The 19,375-nt window shown below is 33.4% G+C and overlaps 1 protein-coding gene across 2 annotated transcripts in view; it reads right to left on the reverse strand.

Moving 5' to 3' along the window:
* Positions 1–19,375, reverse strand: part of STXBP5L (syntaxin binding protein 5L) — a 388,157-nt gene that overhangs the window by 265,122 nt on the left and 103,660 nt on the right. For both annotated transcript variants that reach the window (XM_047100036.1, XM_047100035.1), the window contains exon 4: positions 16,457–16,557. In XM_047100036.1, the coding sequence (XP_046955992.1) occupies positions 16,457–16,557 (101 nt within the window). The remainder of the gene's footprint in view (positions 1–16,456; positions 16,558–19,375) is intronic.

Genomic DNA, 19,375 nt, shown 5'->3' on the forward strand with positions numbered 1-19,375 from the left:
TGCTTACAGAAAATGTTATAGCACTAAATGAATGTTTTGGAAAACGAGATATAAATCATTAATATCACACCTCAGGAAACTGGAGAAAGAAGAGCAATTAAAACTTAAATCAAGGAGAATAAAGAAATAGCAAAAATTAGAGAAATAAAACAAACAGAAAAACAATTGAGAAAATTAACCAAACCCAATGCTGGTTCTTTGAAATGATTAAAAAAAATGATAAACCTCTAACCAGACTAATCAAGAGAAAAAGAAAGAAAAATTGCCAATATTGGAAACAAAGGAAGATGACTATACTAATCGCATGTACATTAAAGGGATCATTAAAGAAAATGATGAAAAATTCTATGTCTACAAGTTTGAAAATCTAGATGAAATAGACTAATTCCTACTAAATTTCTACTAAAACTCACACAAAAGAAATCAATAATCTTAATAGGCCTAGATCTATTAAGGAAATTGAATCCGTAATTAATAAGTTTCTAAAAAGAAATTATAGTCTTTTCAACAAATGGTACTTAAACAATATGTACATCCATATGTTCATAAAATGAATCTAGACATAGACTTTACATCTTTCACAAAGATCAAAATTGATCATAAACTTTAATGTAAAATACAAAACCGCAAAATTTCTAGAAGCAAACACAGGAAAAAATCTACATGACATGAATTTAGCAATGAATTTTAATATATAACACCAAAGCACAATCCATGAAATAAAAAGTGTTAAATTGGACTTCAGTAAAATTATAAACTTCAGGGTGCCTGGGTGGCTCAGTCGGTTGAGCGTCCGACTTTGGCTCAGTTCTCCCAGTTCATAAGTTCAGGTTCTGCATCGGGCTCTGTGCTGACAGGTTGCTCAGAGACTGGAGCCTGCTTAGGATTTTGTGTCTCCTTCTCTCTCTGATCCTCCCCAGCTTGCGCTCTCTCTCTCTCAAAAATGAATAAATGTAAAAAAATTATAAACTCCTGCTCTGCAAAAGGGACTGTTAGGAGAATTAAAAGACATGCCACAGATTTAGCAAAATATATGCAGAATACATATTCGATTAGGGACTTATATCCAAGGTATATAAAGAACACTTAAAACTCAACAATAAGAACACAACCAAATAAAGTTTAAAATGGCAAAAGATCTGAATGGATGCCTCACCAAAAAAGATAAACATGTGGAATAAGCAGATGAAAAGATGCTCAACATCATCTGTCATTAGAGAATTACAAATACTACAACAAGATGACTCTATATACACCTATTAGAATGGCTAAAAATCCAAAACACAATACCACATGCTAGCAAGGATATGGAGCAACAAGAATTCTCATTTATTCCTGGTGGAAATGCAAAATCGTACAGCCATTTTGGAAGACAATTTGGCAGACTCTTACAAAGCTAAAAATAGTCCCATTTGATCCAGCAATTGTTCTCTTAAGTATTTTCTCACCTGTATTGAAACCAAGGAAATCTGTATGCAAATTTTTATATCAGCTTTCTTCATAATCATAAAAACTGAAAGTGACCACGATGTCCTTTAATAGGTGAATGGATAAACAAATCAGTACAAACATGCAATGTAATATTATTCAGCAATTTTTTAAAAATGAGCTATTAAGTGGCTAAAAGACATGGAAGACACTTAAGTACATATAGCTTAGTAAATGAAGACTGCCTGAAAGGACTGTGTGTGTGTGTGTGTGTGTGTGTGTGTGTGTGTGTGTGTAAAAGTATAATTATATGACATTCTAGAAAAGGCAAACTATAGAGGTGGTAATAACATCAGTGGTTGCAAGATGCTCAGGGAAAACGGGAGAAGGTTGAATATATGAAGCACAGGATTCTTATGATGGTGAAACTATTCTTTATCAAACTGTAGTGGTGGAATACATGATATTATGCATTTGTCAAAAACAACACAAATTTACAGCACAAAGAATGAACCTTAGTGTATGCAAGTTTTTAAAAATCACGTTTTTAGAGTTCAGAGGATCCCAAGAGGGAATGAAGACTATAATGAAATCATCTAATTCTATTATAAATGTATGAAACAACTTCAGTGAAACAACTTGAATGAAGACAGTTGAGGGACAAAAGGGTTACCTAAATAATTATGAAAATGAGTACATTTCCATATGAGTACAAGAGTACATGAGTACAAGACTAAAGACAAAAAGAATTACACATAAACACTATATTCTAGTTGATAAAGTTGCTTCCCTCAGGGATATGGATTAGTAATTCTGATACATGGATGCCAGAATTGAACAAATAAGTAAAGGAGGAGTAGGAGCCAAGTTTCTCAGTGTTTGGTTAGAAATTCATAAATAAACAACAGGAGGAATGACCCATACGGTGATGAATTACAGTTGGAGACATCAAGATGAATTCATATTTATCTTAATATAGATACAAATAGGTAAATATTTATAAATATTTGTAGATATTTTTATAGACGTGGGTTAGTATATAAACATATATTTCCTTGCTATGTTAGCTGAGCAGGCCTAGAAGCAACCACAGTCCAATAGCAATGAGCACACCTAGTATTCATATTTTGGTTCCTAATATAATAAAATGAAAATGGAAAAATGGCTGATTCTAGAACTGGGGCATAAGGTATATGAGTCTGGAGTAACAAGTAAAGAAGTGTTTAAAATTCCTTAAAGTCTATAATGTTGGGGTATGCTAAAAGGATACAGAAGCCAGTGAAAGAGTTCATGACAACCAAAGTTAGAACAAAAAGAGCAACAAAATAATAAACTAGAATTAGATTATAATCCAAGGTGTGAAATAAGATTTTATGAGTCCATATTATTACAAATAAATTATTGATTGAATGAGTCAATGAATAAATACATAAATAAATAAATGGGGAAGAGATAAATCTCCTTTGCAAATAAATTCCAAATAATTTCTAAAGATACTCTGCCTTTAAGGAGGTAGAGCATAAACTTCCACTCTTTACATGTAGGCTGTGCATAATGACTCCCTCCAAAGAGAACAGTATGGAAAAGTAGAAGAAATAGTAACTTTATAGTGGAATAACCTGACAAACACTACCTCAGCCAAGTGCCCAGAGTCAGTATCAACAGCGTTAAATCATATTGATAGCAATGTACCCTTGAAATGATGGAAGAGCACTTTACCTCTATTATCATCTTCCACAAAACTCATACCCACAGTCCAATCATGAGAAAAACATCAAGTTCCAATAGAAGAACATCCTACAAAATGTTTGACCAGGGAGCCCTCCAAATCGTGAAAGCTATTAAAAACAACAAATCTAAGAAAATGTCAAAGCCAAGTGACTAGGAAGATATGACAATTAAATGTAACATGGTATCCTGGATTGGATCCTGGAACAGAAAAAGAAAAGTAAAAACTAAGGAAATCCAAATAAATTATGGACTTTAACAATAAAGTCTGTACTATCTTTCATTTATTCTGTAAATTGAAAACTGTTCTTAAAAATTAGTCTATTAAATAAATAACCCAAATAAAGAATGGTAAAATACACAAATAGACATTTCAATGAACAGTTTATATACAGATGGCTATTAAACACATGAAAAGATGTCCAACAAGATGAGACAGGAGGGAACTGTAAATTCAAACCACAATGACAGGAAAAGAATAGTGAACCCTGATTTAGACTCCCATAGATAAAGTCAATTAATATTTAACAAAGATCAATGGAAATACAATGGAGCAAAGACTGTCTTTAACAAATTGTATTAGAACTGGACATCCACATGAAAAAAATTCAATCTAGACAAAGACCTTATGCCTTTCACAAAAACTAACTCAACATGGATCATAGACCTATACACAAAACATAAAACATAAAACTACAAAACTTCTAGAAGATAACATAGGACAAATCTAGGTGAACCTTGGATATGGTGACACCTTTTTAAGTGCAACACCAAAGGCATAATCTATCAAAGAAATAACTGATAATCCGGACTTAATTAAAATAAAAAATTTCTGCTTTGTGAAAGACAATATCAAGAGAATTAAAAGATGAGCCACAGACTGGGAGAAAACATTTGCTCAAGAAACATTTGATAAAGGATGGTTATCCAAAATCAAAACGAATTCATTTTTTTTATTTGTATTTATTTTTGAGAGAGAGCAAGAGAGAGACAGAGTATGAGTGGGGGAGGGCAGAGAGAGAGGGAGACACAGAATCCAAAGCAGGCTCCAGGCTCTGAGCTCTCCACACAGAGCCCAACACAGGGCTCAAACTCACAAACCATGAGACCATGACTGAGCCGAAGTTGGACACTTAACCAACTGAATCACCCAGGCACCTCTAAAATCAAAAAGAACTCTTCAAACTCAATAAGAACAATAAAAAAACAAACAATCCAGTAAAAAAAAAAAGGGGGGGAGGGCAGAGAGCTTAATGGACATCTCACCAAAGAAGATACACAGAGGGCAAATAAGCATATAAAAAGATGTTCCACATCATATGTAATTAGGGAAACACAAACTAAAACAATAAAGACATACGACTATACACTTATTAGTATGGCCAAATCTGGAACACAAAAAATACCAAATGTGGGTGAGGATGTGGATCAACAGGAACTCTCACTGCTAGTGGGAATGTAAAATGGTACAGCCACTTTGGAAGATAGGGCAATTTGGGAGTTTCTCAAAAAACTAAAAATATTCTTATCATAGGATCCAGTAACCTTGGTATTTAACCAAAAGAGTTGAAAACATATGTCCACACCTACATGTGGATGTTTATATTTAGAGAAGTTTTATTCATAATTGCGAAAACTTAGAAGTAACCAAGATGTCAGTCTGTAAGTGAACAGATAATATGAAATGTTGAAATGAAACAGTGAAATGAAATGGAATAACCTTAAACACATATTACTAAGTAAAAGAGCCCAATCTGCAAAGGCCACATACTGTGTGATTCTAACTATATGACATTCTGGAAAAAACTACAAAAACAGTAATAAGACAGTAGTTAGTAGGGTGAAATAGAGGCAGAGATGAAGAGGCAGAGTATAGTGGATTTTTAGGGCAGTGACTACTCTGTATGATAATTATGGATATATGTCATTATACACTTTGTCCGAATCAATGACAATATCTTGGTTCTGAATTTGTATTATAGTTTTGAAAGATGTTACTACCATTGGGTGAAACTGGGTAGGGAATATGTGGGATCCCTCTGTATTATACATTATAACTGCACATGAATCTATAGTTATCCATTTTTTTATGCCCCTTGGCCTAGCAAGGGGCAGCCCAGATAGGGCTGGATTCTGCAAAATTTTAATAAAAATAACTAAATTAGAATGTCTAATTCTGATCAAGGTAAAATATCCTCTTTTCTCCCAAGTCCTCTGCTTACAACTAAAAACCCTAATGAATAGCACATAGTTGGAAGCTGGAAAGATGGCAAAGTAGGATCCTAAGCTCATCTTGTCCCACAGATACAAGTAGATAACACTCACATCAGCATAAACAACCCAGAAAATTAGCTGAAGACTGGCAGAACAAACTCCACAACTAAAGGTAGAAAAGAGGCCACACTGAAGAGGGTAGGAAGGGTGAAGTCACAGATTTGGAGTGAAATGGACCATCGCCTCTCATGGTAGAGAACAATCCAGTGGCATAAAGAAGAGTGAAAAATAGACTGTCACACTGGGGAGTCCACACAGGGAAGAGGAATGCCTATAATATTTGGCTTTGAAAGTGAGAGAGAACAAATCTCGTGAATTCTTACAACCAGTGAGACTTAAAGCCTAGAAATTTTTTAGTCAGTAGTCTCCACTCTGTGAGGCCCAGAGGCATCAGGAAATGAAGTCACTGCCCTTAAAGAAACAGCCCAAGAAACATCTAGTGGAAATACAGTGTGGATGCAGCAGTTTGAAAAATGCCAGGGGCAGACAGGAAAGAGAGTTATTTACTCATCTCAGAAAGTGGCTTGGAGAGGCAGGGATCATGGAAGATACCTCCAGTAACAAAGGAGCTGGCAGGCAACACTTCCTTCCCCAGCTCTAACACCCCCCCACCCCCGCAAAAACACATGGCCACTTGCAGGAACCAGCATGGTGCCTACACTAGCTATCTAACCTGCTTACACCAAGCCCCATCTACCTGCACTTCAGCTGATCTGTCTTTCCCACTTTCTTAGTTCCAGTGCTGCAAGACTCCTCCCCTAGAAGTCCTGCAAAAACCCCACCAAGTCCCCATCTCCTGACCTGCACATTTTGTGGAACCTCAGTTCTAGTGGCAGCAGCAGGCCTCATTTCACAAGACCTGTGCACACTTTTTTAAAATGTACCCCACCTGGCTGGGGATAAAACACTGCCCACAACAGGCAAAGAGAACCTCTATAGATGACTGGTATGAAGGATAAAAGCCAGGACTCAACAGCAAGGCACACACAATGCACATAAGAGATACCCCTGAAGTGACAGGTCTTAGGCAACATAGGAGCCCACACTACAGGGCACTATAAGACTTCTTCTTAATAAAGCCAATACTTTCAAGAACAGGAGATATAGCTGACTTTTCTAATACACAGGAACAGACACAGAGAGTTAGACAAAATGAGGAGATAGAAGAAGAACAAAACAAATGAAAGAACAGAACAAAACAACAGAAAGAGACCTAAACAAAATGGATACAGGTACTATGCCAGAGAGAGAATTTAAAGTAATGATCATAAAGGTACTCACTGGACTTGAGAAAAGAGTGGTGGACATCAGTTAGACCCTTAACAAAGAGATAAAAAAGAACCAATCAGAGATAAAAGAACACAATAAATGAAATTAAAAATATACTTGATGGAATAAATAGCAGGCTAGAGGAAGCAAAGGAATGAATTAATGACCTGGAAGACAGAGTAATGGAAAGTAATAAAGCTGAACAAGGGAGACAAAAAAAGAATTATGTAAAATAAGAACAGACTTAGGAAGCTCAACAACTCTAACAAGCATGGTAACATTCGCATTATAGGGATCTCAGAAGGACAGAGTGAAAAAGAAATATTTATTGGAAGAAATAATAGCTAAAAACTTCCCTAATCTGGGGAAGGAAACAGAAATCCAGATCCAAGAGGCACAGAGATTCCCCCAATAAAATTAATCCAAGGAAACAGTTTTTTAAACTAAAGAAAGCAGCAAGAGAAAAGGAGAGTTACATACTTAAAAGGCTACCAGCAGATTTTTCAGCAGAAACTCTGCAGGCCAGATGAGAATGGCATGATATATTCAAAGTGCTAAAAGGAAAAAATCTGCAGCCAAGAATCCTCTATCCAGAAAGGCTATCATTCAAAATAAAAGGAGAGATAAAGTGTTTCTCAAACAAACAAAAACTAAAGGAATTCATGACTACTAAACCAGTGCTACAAAAATATTAAAGGGAACCCTTTGAATAGAAAGGAAACAACATCAGTGAGAGTATAAAAAGGTGGAAGCACAGAATTGGTAAAAAAAAAAAATAGTAAGTATATCTGTAAAAATCAGTCAAGGAATTCAAGAAATGAAAGGGTATAAAATATGACACCATATACCTAAGTACATGGGTAGGAGAGGAGTAAAGAATGGATTCAAAGTTAAGTGACCATCAACTTAACGTAGGCTGCTATATCAAGAAAATGTTATATACAAACCTAATAGTAACCACAAATCAAAACCACTAATAGATATGCAAAGAATAAAGAGAAAGGAATACAAGTATGTCAGTAAAGCAAGCCAACAATCCATGAAAGAGATCAAGAGAAGAAAGGATCAGAGGAAAACTACAAAAACAATGACAAAACCGGTAACAAAATGACAATAAATACATATCTATCAGTAATTACTTTGAATGAAAATGGACCAAATGCTTCAATCAAAAGACAGAGTATATAAAAAAAAAAAAAGACAGGGTGACATAGTATATAAAAAAAAAACAAGACCCATCTATTTGCTGCCTATAAGAGATTCATTTCAGACCTAAAGATACCTGCAGATTGAAAGTGAAGGGATGGAGAAATATCTATCATACAAATGGATGTCAAAAGTAAGCTAGAGTAGCAATACTTACATCAGACAAAATTGACTTTAAAACAAAGACTGTAACAAGAGACAAAAGGACACGGTACAATATACAGGGGACAATGCAACAAGAAGATATACATTGGTAAGTATTTATGGGCCCAACAAGACAGTATTCAAATACATAAAACAGTTAATAACAAAATAAAGGAACTAATCAATATTAATACAATAGTAGGGAACATTAACATCCCACTTACATTAATGGATATATCATCCAAACCAAAAATCAGTAAGGAAACAGTGCTTGAATGACACATTGGACCAAACATATTTAACAGATATATTCAGAACATTCCATCCTAAAACAGCAGAAAACACATTCTTTTCAGGTGCACATGGAGTATTCTCTAGAAGAAATTACATATTAGTCCACAAAACAAGCCTCAATAAATTCAAGAAAACTGAAGTCATAACCTGCATCTTTTCTGACCACAATGCTATGAAACTAGAAGTCAACCACAAGAAAAAATTGAAAATAACAAAAATACATAGAGGTTAAATAACATGGTACTAAACAATAAATGGGTCAACCAGGAAATAAAAGAACAAATAAAACAGTACATGGAAACAAATGAAAATGAAAGCACTATAATCTAAAACCTAATGCAGCAAAAATAATTCTAAGAGGAAAATTAATAGCAATACAGCAATACAGAAGCAAGAAAAATCTAAAAGAAAAAAAAAACCTAACCTTACACCTCAAGAAGCTAGAAAAAGAACAACCAACAAAACCCAAAACCTGCAGAAAGAAGGATATAATAAAAAATTAGAGCAGAAATAAATGATATAGAAACTTCAGAAAATCAATAGAACAGATTAATGAAACCAAGAGCTGACCCTTTGAAAAGATAAAATTCATAAGCCTCTAGCCATACTCAAAAAAAATAGAGAAAGGACTGAAATAGATAAAATCAGAAATGGAAGAGGAGTAATAAGAATGAACACTACAGAAATACAAACTATTGTTAAGACAATACTATGAAAAAAATATACATCAACAAATTGGACAACCTAGAAGAAATGGTTAAAGTACTAGAAACATATAACCTCCCAAAGGTAAAGCTAGAAGAAACAGAAAATTTGAACAAACTGATTAGAAGCAAAGAAATGGAACCAGTAACCCAAAAATTCCAAACAAACAAAAGGATCAGATGGCTTTACAGGCCATTTGTATCAAACATTTAAAGACGAGTTAATACCTATTCTTCTCAAACTATTCCAAAAAATAAAAAAGGAAAAACTTCCAAATTGAGGCTAACATTACTCTGATATCAAAGCCAGATAAAGATATAATAAAAAAAGAGAACTACCGGCCAATAACTCTGATGAACACGGATGCAAAAAATATCAATAAAATACTAGCAAATCCAATCCAACAGTACATTAAAAGAATCATTCAACACAATCAAGTGGGATTTATTCCTGAGTTAAAGGGTGATTCAATAATCACAAATCAATCAATAAGAGAAAGGATAAAAACTATATGATCATTTCAATATATGAAGAAAAGCATTTGACAAAGTACAACATTCACTCATGATAAAAATCCTCAACAAAGCAGATCTAGAGGGAACATACCTCAACAAAATAAAGGCCTTATATGAAAGGCCAACATCATTATCCAACAACATACTCAATAGGGAAAAACTGAGAGCTTTTCCCCTAAGATCAGGAACAAGACAAGGATGTCCACTCGCATCCAAATTGGTAAGGAAGAAGTATTTCAGAGGACATGATACTATATAATAGAAAAACCTAGACACTAGTGTCTCACTAGACTAACAGAAACAGCAAAAGACAACTAGAACTGATAAATGAATTCAGTAAAGTTGTAGGATAAAAAATCAATGTACAGAAATCTTTTGCATTTCTATACACTAATAATGAAGCAGCAGAAAGAGAAATTAAGAAAAAATCTCCATTACAACTGCACCAAAAACAAACAAACAAATAAATAAATAAATAAATAAAATATCAGGAATAAACTTAACCAAAATGAAAGACCTGTACTCTGAAAACTATAAAACACTAATGAAAGAAATCAAAGATGACACAAATAGAAAGATACTCATGCTTATGAATTAGAAGAATGTTGATAAAATGACTATACTACCCAAAGCAATCTATACATTTAATGTAATCTATATCAAAATACCAACAGTATCTTTCACAGAGCTAGAACAAATAATAGTAAAATTTGTACAGAACCACAAAAGAACTGAAAAGGACAAAGAAATCTTGAAAGAAAACCAAAACTGGATGTATCACAATTACAGACTTCAACTTATATAACAAAGCTGTAGTAATCAAAACAGTGTGGTACTGGCACAAAAATAGACACACAGATCAATGGAACAGAATAGGAAGCACAGAAATAAACCCACGATTATATGGTCAAATAATCTTCAAAAAAGCAGCAAAGTATACACAATGGGGAAAAAGTCTCTTCAACAAGTGGTACTGGGAAAACTGGACAGCTACATGCAAAAAAATAAAACTGGGCCACTTTCTTACACCATGCACAAAATAAACTCAAATGGATTAAAGACCTAAACTTGAGACAGGAAATCATAAAAATCCCAGAAGAGAAAACAGTCAGTAATTTCTTTGACAATGGCCTTAGCAACATTTTTCTAGATATTCTCCTGAGGCAAGGGTAATAAAAGCAAAAATAAACTACTGGAACTTCGTCAAAATAAAATGCTTCTGCAGAGTGAAGGAAACAATCAACACAACTAAAAAACTAAAACAATAACCTATGTAATGGGAGAAGATATTTGCAAATGACATATCCAATAAAAGGTATTTAAAACATATAAAAACTTCATATAACTCGACATCCAAAAACAAATAATCCAGTTTAGAAATGGGCACAATTTATGAATAGACGTTTCTCCAAGAAGACATACAGAGGGCCAACAGACACATGAAAAGATGCTCAACATCACTCATCAACAGGGAATTACAAATCAAAACCACAATGAGATATCACCTCACACCTGTCAGAATGGCTAAAACGAACAACACAAAAAACAAAAGGTGTTGGCGAGGATGTAGAGAAAGGGGAACGCTTTTGCACTGTTAGTGGAAATGCAAACTGATACAGCCTTTGTGAAAAATGGTATGAAGATTCCTCAAAAAGTTAAAAATAGAACTATCCAGAGATTCAGCAATTACATTACTAGGTTTTTACCCAAAGGACACAAAAATACTAATTCATAAAGGATACATGCACCCCCAGGTTTTTTCCAGCATTATCCACAACAGCCCAAGTGTCCACTGACCAATGAATGGATGTGGTAATATATATACATACAATCGAATATTTCTCAGCCATAAAAAAAGGATGAAATCATGCCATTTGCAATGACATGGATGGAGTTAGAGAATATTATGGTAAGTGAAATAAGTCAGAGGAAGACAAATACCATGTGATTTCACTCAAATGTGAAATTTAAGAAACAAATAAAGGGCGCCTGGGTGGTGCAGTCAGTTGAGCATCCATTTCTTGATTTTGGCTCAGGTCATGATCTCACGGTTCATGGAATTGGGCCCTGCAGTGTGCTCTGTACTGAAAACATGGAGCCTGCTTGGGGGATTCTCTCTTGCCCTCCCTCTCTCTCTCTCTGCCCTTACCTTACTCATGCTCTCACTCTCTGTCTCATAATAAATAAGTAAACATTTTTTTAAAAAGAAACAAAAGAAATGCACAAAAGGAAAAAAAAGAGAAAGACAAACTAAGAAATAGATTCTTAACCATAGATAACTGATGATTACCAGAAGGGAGGTAGGAAGGAGGATGGTTGAAATAGAAGATGGGTATTAAGGAGTGCACTTGTCGTGATGAACACTTGGTAATGTATGCAATTGTTGAATCACTATATTGTACACCTGAAACTAATATTACACTATATGCTAACTATCCTGGAATTTTAAAAAAATGTTTATGACTAAACCTAACAAAAATGTGGAAGACCTCCTCAGAGAATTTATAAATGTTATTTAGAGAAATCAAAGAAGACCTAAGGAAATGGGATATAATATATGCCATTGTTCATCAACTGAATGAATCAATGTTGTCATTGTCCATGACAATGAACCAATATTGTCATCCCCCATCTTCGTGGAATATGTTAGTTCTCCCCAAACTAATCTACAAATTCAAAATAATTCTTTTTTTTTCTTATTTATTGTGTATCTGGAGGTTTGAACCTTTAATCTCATTTACTTATTTGGCCCATCCCCGCCCTTCCCTGGCAACCACTGGTTTGTTCTTTGTATTTATGAGTCTATTTCTGTTTTGTTTTCTCTTTTAGACTTCATATGTAAGTGATATCATATTGTATTTGTCTGACTTATTTTTATTTAGCATAACACCCTCTAGGTCCATCCATGCTATCACAAATGGTAAGAGTTCTTTCTTTTCATGGCTGAGCAATATTCTATTGTGTGTGTGTGTGTGTGTGTGTGTGTGTGTTTCATAACTCGGCTATTATAAATGTTACAGTGAATATAAGGATCCATATATCTTTTCAGATCAGTACGTCAAATCAAAATATCAGGAAATCTGTCTGTGGAATTTGACAAGCTATTTCTAAAATTTAAGTGGAAATAAAAAAGTCAAATTTAAGCAAGTGAATTAAAGTAGAATGGTTAATCAAACTGAAGAATATTCACTAAGTTGAATACTACATAACAGTGAAAGTAATAAACTATAGCTACATGCAACCTGGCTGAAATTACAAATATAACATTGAGCAAAAGAAGCTATACATAAACAACTGTATATGTATGGTATCACATTTATAACTGCCCAAAGAACAGGCAAACTAATCTGTAGTGTTTGAAATCAGGATAGTATTATACCTAGGGTTAGTGATTGAAAGATAAAACGGAGTGGGGGGGGTAGTTTCCATAGTTCTAGTAATTTTATGTTTCTTGATTTTTGTGTTTGTTACATGGGTATAAAATTATTTCATGTGTACACTTAATATTTACATAGTTTATTTTTTTAATGTAGCTTTTTAAAATGTTCATTTATTTATTTTGAGAGAGAGAGCACATGCTCACACACACAAGTGGGGGAGAGGCAGAGAGAGAGAGAGAGAGAGAGAGAGAGAGAGAGAGAGAGAATCCCAAGCAGGCTCCATGCTGTCAGTGCAGAACCCAACATGGGGCTCAATCCCACCAACCATGAGATCATGACCTGAGTCAAAATCAAGAGTGGGATGCTTAACCCACTGAGCCATGCAGGCGCCCCAATATGTGTGTTTGTTTAAAGATTTTATTTTTAAATAATCTCTACACCCAACAGGGGGCTCGAACCCACAACACTGAGATCAAGAGTCACATGCTTCACCAACTGAGCCAGCCAGGCACCCCTACACAGTTCCTTGATTTGATAACATTTACACACATACCAAAAGAGTAAGTAAAATAAAATAGAATAAGGAAGCTTTTTATGTACTAATAAGGAATAATCTTTAGAATAAATTATAAAGAGAGTGAAAAAAATACAAAAGTATAAAACATGCTATAATTTGTGTAACAAAAATATGTATTTTCATATTTGCTTATATATACATAAGGAAGAAAATTATGTTACATGTATTTGCCTATATATGTACATAATGAAGCTCTGGAAAGATATAATAAATTAATAAGTAACATTGCTTGCCTCTACTGAGGGGAACTAAATGTCCAAGGAAGAAGAGTGGAAGAAAGATCCTTCATTGTATATACAACTTACATCTTTTGAATGTTAAACCAGCTAAATATGAATTATTCAAGAAAATTCTTAAATAAACAGAATTCAAATTACCTTTATAATGCAATACTACCTTTCAAATTGGGGGTACAAACTTCCCCAAAAGCCAATTCTGATGGATCAAGTTTGCTAGATATTTCATAAATTATAGGGTTCTTAAAATACTACTTCCCTGCAACTTAGCTAATATTCCTTAGAAGTACTCTGATGATATTAATTATCAGAACACCACAGATAGAAAAAATAAACTCTGATATAAGTATAAATAATTTAACATCTTTATGTCATAGTCTACCTATTGAATTTTACTTGAGAACCATATAAAACAATTCTATGCTTTCCCCAACTTTGTACAATTTATGATCAGTGATAGCAAGGACTAAAATATAAATGACTTATTTTATTCATTTTCAGATCATGCATCACAGAGATCAAAACAGTTGGCTCTTCCATATTTAGCTTTAAAATCAGATTTTAAGGGAATCCAAGGATAATTCCCCAGAAGCAGCTGAAATATCTAAACCTATTTCTCAACAGTTACTGCCTCAAAGATTTTAAGACCAAAGGTTGAAGGTGCCCTAATAAAAAATAACCTAAAATTTATAGCATAAAATATATAAATTAAATATATATTTGGCATAAGCATAAGAATATGTAGAAATTTACATAGTGAAATGACTAATTTAAGAAGGTTTAGAGTTCCAAGAAGTGCTTGATTAAATTCTCCTTTACAGACTTAAGGCTTCTATTTATCATAAGTTTAAAAATATTTCCCCCCTATACAAGAGAATGTGATAGTTAATGATTATTTCAAGCCAAGATAATTTATTTTCAAATTCAAGATGATGAATTTATCTTTGTCAACCACATAGATATCACATTTTTGTCAGCATTAAAATAAGCAGTGCCTAAACAATTCCTATGATTTAAACTTATCCAAAATCTGCCGGCTTGCTCTTTTATGTTGCTAACAGTTAAATGTACTTCAGTTGAGATAATAAAAGTATAATTGGAAATCATCACCATCATTTCTTTCCCCCACTCCACAAAGGGCCATGAAAGGAGCCAGAACATTTCCTTCAACATTCCAACTGTAAGGGGGGAAAGCCTATTCTGTCCATCTACACAGAAGTATAGGGCCAGATCTACTCAGTCCATTCAAAGAAACAAACAAACAAAATCTTACAAACAGTGAAAGAGAAAAAATCAGTGTGTCAATATCTGAGTACATGATATTTTTAGTGGTAAAAAACAGGAATAGTATAACAACTCTTGACTGATCTTTAAATTTTTCAATATCCTGAAACTTCTGTTGTATTACTTTAAAATTTAAGATAATATAACCAAAATTAGATCTAAATAAATTCTATCTAGTTTTAGCAAACATCTAAAATATATATTCTCTCCTCTCAAAATATACTAGGTATAATAAAAATTTCCATTGATGCCAAATCCTAAAATACTGTAGAAATAATACTCATGAATATTACTCAGAATATTGAGGATTAATTAGAAAAAGAAAAAGCTTCAGGTAAAAAAAAAAAGAAAGAAAGAAAGAAAGAAAGAAAGAAAGAAAGAAAGAAAGAAAGAATGTCTGCATAACTGCCATCCTATTTTCTCACATAGCTATAAAAACAGATTCACTTCATTAAGCTCTGCCCATATAGTGATGATTACATATTAAAGTATTACTATTCAACAATGTAAGTACTATCTTGAGTTCTCAGCAATGACTGCCTGCCTCCATTATTCACCTACCTCAATTTGAATAGTACTTGCTAATCTGTGTAAATTTACTTCTCAGGGGTTTCTTTTCCTTTCATTAACATCAAATTTTCCTGTGATGGCCCTTCTCATTCACTGCAAAGAGTTAGATTGTTTTCCAAATAATAAACAAATATCAGGTTATTTTATAGTTAAATTACAGACACAGATAAAGAAATACAAATTTTACTGTATCTCCAGGTGGATTATCAATTGAGTAGATGTGAATTCTGTTCTAGGACTAATTGAATACAACATTAGAAACATTAAAATTTGGTAGTTAGAAATAAAACCTATTAATTTTTCCCATTTCCATTCAATTTTCTCTTTCTCATTATTAATATTTCATTCTAAAATGAGGGAATCTAAATTCTGATCAAATTGTCATTTTTGAAAACATTTAGCTTGAATGTGTAGTACTGCTCAACAAATATTTTTGGAATCTAAAACTTTCTCCTGCTATTTTTTTCATGTAAAAATATTTAAGCAAAAGACTGAAAATGTAAGACACAATTGCCATGATCAAAATACATTTAGTATTTACTTGACTTTCAAATTTTAGGGCGTTTTCAGCACCCTGGCCTAGGGGAAAGAACACATCATTGTTGTAGTGCCAATTTATAGTGAGAATAAAAATGTTAGGAGTTCCCCATTAGTAGATGATTAAATCTATATCAGTTATGAATTTTCTATGAAATAAACTATAAAAACAAGGCTAACATTAAGTTATTTCTAGATATTAAGATTATGAAAAAATAGTCTTTCAAGGTTAACCTTGAAACCTAACCTTCCTTCTCAGGAAATACTTTTTTCATACATTAAGAAATTGTTTAACTCAGACATTCTTACCGTTCTCGATTAAATTTAAGAGAATGAAGAATAGCTGGCCTTTTTTGTCTAAGGTTCCACAAATGAAGTGTATCATCTGAACTCGCACTAACCAAGGCACCCTGAAACAAAAAGAAGACAAAGTAAGTGAGTGACTTCCTTAAGAGTTTTTTGTTAGGCAAAACCAACAACCTGATTTGCTATATTTTACACTACTTTAAGAGTTACTTGTATCTATATAACCTAGAAATGTAAAGAAAACTATTGTACATACTTCAATCAGGAGGGCTAAGAATGCTGAATAGAAGCAGCAAGTGAACTACTGCTAGTCAGGATGACTAGCTCAAGGAATATGCATTTGCCACTGGAGAGAAATAATTATTGTAGCATTGTTATGGATATTAAAAATTTTTTGTAGGGGCACCTGCGTGGCTCATTCAGGTAAGTGTCCAACTCTTGATTTTGGCTCAGGTCATGATCTTGCAGTCATGGGACTGAGCCCCACATCAGGCTCTGTGCTGACAGTGCAGAGCCTACTTGGGATTCTCTCTTTCCTTCTCTTTCTGCTCCTCTCCTGCTCATGCTCTCTCTCTCTCAAAGTAAATAAATAAACACTAAAAAAACCTTAGAAAAAATTTTTTTATATTTTCTTTGGGAAAAACTAAGTTTAATTTTCTCACTTCTACTATTTGCATACATACTATGTATCTTTCCAGAAAAGAAAATATCCAACCAAGTTTTAAAATTGCAATCTGGTCATATTTTGTATTTTATATTTATATTTTATTCACCATTTGTAAAGATTCTCTGTACAGTTGTAAATTATATATATTTTCTAAAAAGTACATGTGGTATAATTTATTTTCAAGAATTAACTGGTTTCAAGAAGCTTCATCTGTGATAAAAGAAAACACCTTTAATAAAAGAAAACATTTCTCCAATTAGAATTCAGTATAACTACAAAAATAATACAAAGATTTTTTTTTACATTATGTCCAAATACAAATAAATTATATTTCAAATACACTAGTATGTTTTCTACTTTTTTTTTAATTTTTTTTCAACGTTTTTATTTATTTTTGGGACAGAGAGAGACAGAGCATGAACGGGGGAGGGGCAGAGAGAGAGGCAGACACAGAATCGGAAACAGGCTCCAGGCTCTGAGCCATCAGCCCAGAGCCTGATGCGGGGTTCGAACTCATGGACCGCGAGATCGTGACCTGGCTGAAGTCGGACGCTTATCTGACTGCGCCACCCAGGCGCCCCTAGTATGTTTTCTACCTTTTAATGTGGCAGATACCATAAGGGCAGATAACTAGCTGCCATGTATGATTTCATAGATATGTATGCTTAAACTATTTACGTGAGCTAGGAACATCTTAAACTATGTCAGAAGTTTTACCATTATAGGTTTCCCAGCTGAAAATGCCAGATCTTGCAGAATCATCATACCCTGAGATATCTAAAATTCTTTTCATATTTTCCAAAGTACTCTGTTACAAGTAACCTTTCATAGTTTATAATACCAACTGCAGATATCAATGTGATTATCCCATTTAGATGATCAGATTAACTATAATGAAATTCCCAGAATTTATTTCTTCATTAGGGATTAAAAAAGAGAAGATAGAAATTGTTATAGAAGAACATTTAGATTCCTAAGACAAAAATGCTCATGCATCCTATCATGCTTCTCCTCATATTGTATACCTGTGATTTCAGGCTCAAAGAATAGCTTTTAAAACATCAACCATAATCCAAGACTATATCCATTAAAATGTTTAAAATGTATATAATTTGCACATTTATATATTAGTATATAAATACACATGATTAAAAGTATACACTTATATATATATTTTTAACATGAACCCATAATTACATTCCATGAAATAAAATGTACTGTATACAGGCCTTGAGGATTTTTATGTTTGTTTGCTTGTTTTATGTATAAACTGTCCCCAAATGTTTCTTATATACAAACTGGAATGTTACTAGGATTGCTTGCCAGTGCTTGATAGGCTAATTTTTTTTAGATATAGGATGTTGATCTCCTTTCTAAGGACAATGGAAATTCACTTAGACTAGGGTGGGGATAGAACATGATACATGAAATTAATAAAAATTCTATAAATAGTTATGTGCTATACAAAAGATACAATATGCCAAAGGCAATGGAATTAAAATAAAGCAACATATGTTCAACATCAGTTTAATAGCCAAATAAATCTAAGAAGGAAGTCATAGAATTATTAATTCTATGACAAAAATAGGAAATAATTTATCATTTTGGAGGGACATGAACAGTACCACTGAGCATAACACCACCAATAAAGATTATAAGACACATAAGAAAGTAAGCACATCAGCAGGTGTCTAGGACTTATTTATAAAAGCAAAGTGAATCTGTAAGAAGCACAAGTAATAAAAATTTGTGAAAAGATTAAAAACAAATAAAAACACCAGCCATGAGGTCAGACTAGGAAGTTTGGAAAAAGGTAAAAGAGCTGAGTGTAAGATGGATCAGGGTAACTAGTTCTGGTTAGATGATGGAAACTGAAGGATGTTAAAGGCTTTCTTTTTACTTAGTTATACAGCACAGAAGTAAACCTAAGAATTTCAAGATGATTCTCAGAGGATCAAAATGAGAGAAAATCACCTAGAAACAAGTTATACCTGCTAGTGAACAGCCATGCAGAAGGCAAAAGGCTGAGATCACTCTACTAAGAGTTACAGAGTAACACTGAGACTTCAAAAAGGTTGGCATTCTAAATACTAATGACAAGTATTATAATAAAATGTTTTTAAAAATTTTCCCTTTTCTTCTTTATCTCCCTCTCTCATTGTGGTATCCCATAGTAAATATGACTATAAGGTAAAATATGCTAGGTTTGTCAATCTTCTGAGAAAGATTTTCAGCCAAAAGAAGTAAAGGGTGGA

Source organism: Lynx rufus, unplaced genomic scaffold (genome assembly GCF_022079265.1).
Source record: "Lynx rufus isolate CCGP_SWC_20201006 ecotype Redwood Valley unplaced genomic scaffold, mLynRuf1.p SCAF_5, whole genome shotgun sequence".
NCBI lineage: Eukaryota > Metazoa > Chordata > Mammalia > Carnivora > Felidae > Lynx > Lynx rufus.